Raw genomic sequence first — 7,002 nt, 5'->3', positions numbered from 1 at the left:
GGAACTTGGAGAGGAGCCCTCTCGAGCTAACCTCTGGTCCTGGTCCATATTTATCATCAAGAAGCAGGAAAAAGTACTTAAAAGTTGCTCATCAGACATCAGCACTAAAAAGGGGGAACGAGTAAAGTGTCAGACAGAATGTCTCCAACTTGTTTTTGCAAAATCTCAGCCCTTAAGCAAGACTTCTGCCTCCAGTTTGAAGAGACCTTTGGAATCTAGAGAATCCTTATCATAACCATTAGGTTTGGTATTGCCACACCTCACATATACATTCTCTCTTACAGGCTGGTTTTCTAATCTCTTGCACATACACAACTCACATGCTGTTCTCGTGATTCTCTAGGTCTCTCAAGCAGGAAGTGAGTCTTAATGCTAAAGATCAGGACTCAATTTTGCCTACGGTTGTATTAATCAGGGTTCTACCAAAGAAGTTGAGCCAGTAGGAGATATATATATATATATTACACACATACACACACACATATATATATGTATGTAGGTATATTAAGTGATTACTGCAAGGAACTGGATTATGTGATTGTGTGGGCTGGCTAGGCAAGGACAAAATCCATAGGGCAGGCCACTCAGGTATTATTTTTAATTTTTATGCTAACCCTAGTAAGTAGATATTAGTATTCCCAATTTTCAGAAGAGAAAACCAAAGTTCAAAGATGTGTTTCACAGCCAGCAAGTGGCAAAGCTAGAATACAAACCAAGGTCTGACTGCCTGTGCTTGTCTCTGTGCCGCTGATCTTTAGCTTGTCTGTCACAGTTCTATAGTGACAGCTGGACCTGCCAATCTGTCTCAGTCAAAATTCATCTCTTAGAAGTGGGTTTCAGACTAGACTGGGCCCTTTAGTCATGGTTAATCACAGTGAGCTGCTGCAGGATTAAGTGGAGAGGGCCTCCATCAGTCACAGTCATGCTTATCAATCAGCCTGTCCTGTCAGTTTCATTTCCTGCATGAAGAAGCTCAGCTGCCTCCTCACCCCTCCCCACTCCTAGTCTTAGACACTAAGCTCTGTGATCTGGTCTCAGAGTTCCCTGTTCCATCTTCTCAGAGGGCACCAGGGCACTGAACACTGGGCATTGAAGCTGTGGACGGTGGCCTGGGAATCACACCTTGTAGGGTTGCATGTGCATCTAGATCAGAATTCCTCTATTGATATTTGGGGCTGGACAATTACTTGTTGTAGGAGGCTGTCCTGTGCACTGTAGGATGGAGAAAAGCATCCTTGGCCTCTACCCATTAGATGCCAGTAGCACCTCCTCACTTGTGACAACCAAAAGTGTCTTTAGACATCGCTAAATGTTCTCAGGGGGAAGAGGGAACAAAATCATCTCTGACCCTCACTCCAGTTGAGAAACACTGATCAAGACAAACCTAACCTATGTTACTCCTAAGAAGTAGAGAGGCTGATCTCGTATCTGTGGGAGACAGAAATCAGATCAGGGTATGTTGGGTCCTTAGGAATTGTATAGGGACCCAATGCTTGTAAATTAAGTCCTATTGCAGAACACCAGGGGTGACAGATGGCTAAAGGAAACCTAACGGGAAAATTCAGGGAAGGAATCACAATGTTCTTTGCAGCAGTTGCCTTTGATAATGGACAGGAATTTGGAAAAGTTTTAAGAATTACTATTCACTGCACAGTCTTGTATCATTACTGATTAAAAATAGTATTTAGTATTTGGAAGTACACGTCTAAGGAAATTCTCGGTATATGTTTTTAAAAGTACTGTATTCAGATGGTATGTACTTCAGAGTTCAACTCTGAACAGTTGAACTCTGAAGTACATACCATTATATATAAACACATGGGGAAAAGACCCTTTAGTGTGTGATTCGGGGCAATAAAGAAAGGTGGCCTGAGGTGAGTCACTTGGTAGAATAAAAAGAAAGTGTGGCATGTGCACCTCAGATGGCCCAAGAGATAAATTTAATTTTACATGATTTTCATATTTAATTTTAATATTTTTGCATTCATTTTTATGAAGACCTCCTTTCTTTGGCAAGTGATGCTCATTTTCCATTTGTGGAAGTAATTTTTCTCTTTAAATAAATTTCTTTAAAGTGAGTCAATTTAAAGACAAGTAAGTCAATAACGGGACAGGCGATATCAGGCCACAGGGACATATGGAGGTTGTGAGCATATATGGAGGTTTGTGAGCAAAGGCTTAAGTTAGGTATTGCTGTATCCATTTTCCACCATTGGGGGTGGGGTTTACAGAAAGGGAGACCCTAATGGAGTGCTCTTCTTTCAGGAGGAGGAGGGACACCTGACGTTCCTCCACTCAACAAACCCCTCCTTGCCTTGGGGCCATGTGCATGCTGTCCCCTCTGCCTAGAATTCTCTTACCCAAATTCTTTACTTTACTTGATCTTTCTCTTCATTCAGCTCAAAAACTGTCTCCCTAGTTTGGCCTTAACTGGCCACCTTATTTAGAGCAGTCTCCTTCAGTGACCCTCCCAGTGCTGATCATGTTATAGCTGTCTTTGACCATTTATTTGCCTCTCTTGTTGTCTATTTCTTTCACTAACCTATGACTTCCTAGAGGGCAGGTATTTTGTCTTAATTGCTGTTATACCAGAAGGGCCTAACCCAAGGACTAAACCACACCAGAAGCTCCAAATATTTGTTGAATAAACTCGTTCTAAGTCGGGATGTCTTCAATCACATTTTTTTGCCCTTCCCACAATGCCCACATGTAAAGGAGAGAGAGAGAGGAGAGAGAGGACACCAAGGAAGTGTGGTTCAGCATCAAACACATTTATTTCACTTTTATTGAGTATACAAGAACAGAGAGCACACGCATACAGCACGGAGCACTGAGGTGGGGGAGCATGGGGACGAGAGAGGAGAGAGGGGTGTGAGTAAAAAGGAACAGGACAGCATCGCAATTGGTTGGTAAGGTGCTTTTGAAAAAAAATTATTTAGAGTGATGTTGCTCATGCAATTTCAGGTCAGTCTTGGAATGTGCTTGCAGGATTCAAAAACTGAAACAGGTCCTGGCACTTTCTGTACCGTCAGATGGAAAAGATCCAGAGAAAGCAAAATAAGAGAAAACGAGGATATGTAAGATGGCAGAGTAAAAAAAGACCCTGGAGAGCATCTGGTTTACCCTTCTCATTTTGCAAGTGGGGAAACTGAGGCCCCAAAGGGTGATGGGACTAGCCTAATGTCACATGGTGAGTTGGGGGCTGAGCCAGGATGATCCCTCTGGGACTTTCCCCACTCTGCTATGTGGCCCCTTGGGTGGAGCGGCAGCACAGAGAGGATGAGAAACATTAAAAAAAAAAAAATAGGAAAAGTAGGTTGAAGACAGACAAGACAAACATCTCTATTCTCTATGAAGAGGAGGTTGGGGAGGAAACAGTGCCCTAGATTTTAGTTTTGCAGGTCCCCTCCTCCCTGGTGGTGCCACCTGCCTCTCTGTGAAAGGAAGGTCAGAGCATCTGTGGAGCAGAGTTGTCCCCACACCCTGGTGGCCCACAAACTAAGCCTGGTCACTTCATCCCTGCCCTGAAGCTGTACAGCCAGGTGCACAATCCAGAGCAAAGATCCTCCCTCTGAGGTGTGTCCAGTGTGCTCAGGACATCTGGTTCCTGCGAAGATGAGGTGCCTGAGCTGAATTCCAAATGGCTCAGAGGGAATGGAGTCACTCCAGCTCTTGACCCAGAAAGAATGGGAGCTCTGTAGTCTACAAGGGCAGGAAGAAGGTTGTGTGGCTTTTTCACCAGGGCTGTAAAAAGAACCTGGTGCCTGGAAAGTGCTGGCCTGCTGCATGGGGCATGGGGCTGATTCTGCCATCGGAAAGCCCCACTGAACTTCCCAGCCCAGAGAGGCAAATGACATTCTAGTTTCTTGCTCTGCCTTAGGCCAGCACCAGCTAAAGTGCATATTATCTCTGAAAAGTAAGCCCAAGGGTGCATCTGGCCTGGGCCTCTGGGTGCATCCCTGGGCAATGTCTGATCAGGGAGATGCTCTCGGATGGGCCAGCCATAGTTGGAGATATAAGGCTGGCTCAGGCACCTTCCCAGGCTCCACACTCCCCTCCTACTTTCTCCTTCCACCTGAGAATAGTGCCTGGCATAAGTAAGCACACAATAAATATTTGTTGAATGAATTTATCGACTGCTTTAGAAGCAAGACTGGGGAATAAAATGCAACTGAGAATTACAGTACAGTGGGACGTTTTTCTCATAAAAGGACACTCACTGAGTCAGGGAAGTAGTTTGTGGCAGGCCAGTCTGAGGAAGCACAGGGTTTTCTCCAACGCCTCCTTTGATCTTGAGGCAATTTCTGAGACTCTAAAGGCACAGGCTCAGAGCTCAGATGCTGACTGAAGGAGAGGTCTCCAAAGCCAAGGTCTTACATAGAGATGGACCTTCAAGCTACACCACCTTTCACCCTCAGCTTGTCCCGGGGCAGGCAAAGCCTTTAGAAGTGCAGTTTTGATGTATCAAGTTCTGCCCTGTCTGTGTTCATGGCCTCTTTTCTATGGTACTTTGGCCCAGGAAGAAGAGAATGATTCAGAATAAGGAAAGGGGTAGAAGAAAAGAGTGAGCTGGGAATTTTCAGACAGCCAGGTTAAAGCCACCATCTTCTACCATGGCCAAGAGCACCACCTCCCTTTGGATATCGAGTTAGTTATCACAATGTGGTCAGGGAAGAGCAAGACATGGAAGAGAGAGAGAGAACTGAAAAGCAAGGCAAGCCCCCTAGGGAGGTAGGAGGACTGAGTCAGGGATCTCTACTGTGGGAACCTTAGCAGCAGATTCCTAAGTCTAGACCCAATGCCTGAGCACAGACCAGGTCCTGGCTGCTACTGCCTGGGAGGAGAAGGCATCTTGGACCAGCATGTTCGGGACTACGACTGTGTTGCTTCCTTCTTGCCAACCCCCCACCTCTCCATTTGGGGCCCCTATCCCTCCCCACCAATCAACCAGTTACAAACACCACACACAGTATTACTACACTGAACCCGTCAGCCTCTACTGTGGGCCAACCCACACCCAGAGTCCAGGTCTCCTTAGCTGGGCCAGTTCAGTGAGATCTAGAAACCTTGGGATACTTCAATCACAGTCAGATAATTATAATTTTAAAATGTCAGCTTCATACTTACCAGCACTGTTTATTTTAATATTTGCTTCCTGTTATATGTAATATACATAACTTAAAAGCACATCCATACACACATCTCCTACAAGCTGCACCTTCAAAATGAGAAACCATAAACATACAATGTCTACTTCCCTTCCTGTGGCTTAGTTTTCTGTTCTGGCTTTCTTTTCTTTTCTTTTCTTTTTCTTGTTTCAAAGGAGAGTCATTTGCAGTCGCCCTCAGTAGAACCAGGACAAAGAGGGTGGAGGGTGGGCAGTGGGGAGGGTGAAGAGGGAGCTGAGACAGAAAATGACAACAGGACATATGAGAGTCAGGGGTGAGGGGAGGCGGAAGAAAGGAAGGTGGATTTTGCAGCTCAGTGTCAAGACCCGGAAAATAACAATCCAGTGTTCCTTCTCCTTCTCCTCTTCTTAAGTGGGGAATTTTCTTTCTTTCTCAGAAAATGGTTGGCTGTGCACGTCTTGCTGCTGCGACTTCTCTTGCTTTGCTGCACAAGTGTTTTCCTTTGCATTCAAGTGGGCAACAGATGCTGGAGAAGAACGAATGGAATGCTCGTCCACTAACGGTAACGTGCAGAACCAGGGCGGTGTGGGGCTTCTACAATCATTGTGGTCTGGCTTGCTTTCGTTATTTGGCAGGAGATAGGGGGGAGGAGTGAGAGATTATGGTTATAATTTTTTTTTTCCTGAAAAATCCCACCAATTCTTCAATTTGTCTGCAAAGGGAAAGTAGGTGTTCAGATGGTGGTTGTTGCTGTTGGCCGACTGCTCTGCCAGCCCCAGCAGCAGTGGCAAGGACGCGGTGTTTCCTGTATATATATCTATATCTATATATATCTATATATATATGCTTTTTCCTTCCCAGTCTTTCGTCAGTGACAGTACGTCGCAGCTGGGACATCAGTGTTGCGTTGGAGAATCCAGAACGAAGGCCCCTTCTTTAAAGGTTCTCTGGCTTGCGTTGGACCAGAAATGCCAGCATCTCTTCACAGAGGTCAGGATTCCTGGGAGCCAGAGGCACAAGGGACAGGGGTTCAAAGGAAGGAGGAGGACAAGAAAAGTTAGTGACTTTTGTCCCTCTCTTTAAATACAGGGTGAGAAGTTGTTTTAGCTACACTTTTTGTATGCCCTTTATTGTGGCTCAGGAAGGGAGAATGACTTGCCCAAGCCCATACATCTTATGTGTGGCAGCTGAGAACTGAACCCACATCTGTCTGACTCCACAGCCCAGGTGTGTTTGCTTATTTGTTTCCAGGGAGGTGGTATCTTTTACTTTGGCCTAAAAATCTGTCAAAATTTCCTTTAATGCTGAGAAGCTAAAATCATAATCATTTATTTTTTCTGTCTATTTTTCTCAGTTGTAAAAAATGTTTAGTCATGATCGCAGGCACTCTGTTTTTGTTTGTTTTTCCTTTCTGTCCTCCATGGGCTGCTGTGTCCTGGAGATTAAACCCCAGACAGCAGTGTTTAAATAAACTAGAGCCTGAATTCCAACTCCAAATTTGACTCCAAAATACAGTCTTCAAGGACATATGCTCTGAAATCAGACTCCCTAAGTTCAAATCCTTCTTCATAGGCTGTTAGCTCTGTATCTGGGGGCAGTTTCTTCTTCCACTTCTTTTTTTTTTTTAAGAGATAGGATCTTGCTATGCTGCCCAGACTAGAGTGCAGTGGCTATTCGCCAGCATGCTCATATCTCACTGCAGCCTCAAACACTTTGGCTCAAGCGATCTTCCTGACTCAGCCTCCTGAGTAGATGGGATATAGGTTTATGCTATAGTGCCTGGAAAATTTCCTAACTTCTTTAAGCCTCTGTTGATTCCTCTGTAAAATGGGTCCTGCCTATTGCAGTTACAGGGACAAAATCAAAGCAAAGG

The 7,002-nt window shown here is 44.9% G+C and overlaps 1 protein-coding gene across 24 annotated transcripts in view; it reads right to left on the bottom strand.

The window, feature by feature from the left end:
- Positions 1 to 2,752: 2,752 nt before the first annotated feature.
- Positions 2,753 to 7,002, bottom strand: part of EPB41L1 (erythrocyte membrane protein band 4.1 like 1) — a 124,582-nt gene continuing 120,332 nt past the window's right edge. For all 24 annotated transcript variants that reach the window (XM_053573523.1, XM_053573524.1, XM_053573521.1 and 21 more), the window contains one exon: positions 2,753 to 6,129. In XM_053573523.1, the coding sequence (XP_053429498.1) occupies positions 6,121 to 6,129 (9 nt within the window). In that variant the 3' untranslated portion in view covers positions 2,753 to 6,120. The remainder of the gene's footprint in view (positions 6,130 to 7,002) is intronic.

The sequence above is a fragment of the Nycticebus coucang genome, chromosome 21 (genome assembly GCF_027406575.1).
Source record: "Nycticebus coucang isolate mNycCou1 chromosome 21, mNycCou1.pri, whole genome shotgun sequence".
NCBI classification, from domain to species: domain Eukaryota; kingdom Metazoa; phylum Chordata; class Mammalia; order Primates; family Lorisidae; genus Nycticebus; species Nycticebus coucang.
This window is presented reverse-complemented; position numbering and strand designations above follow the sequence as displayed.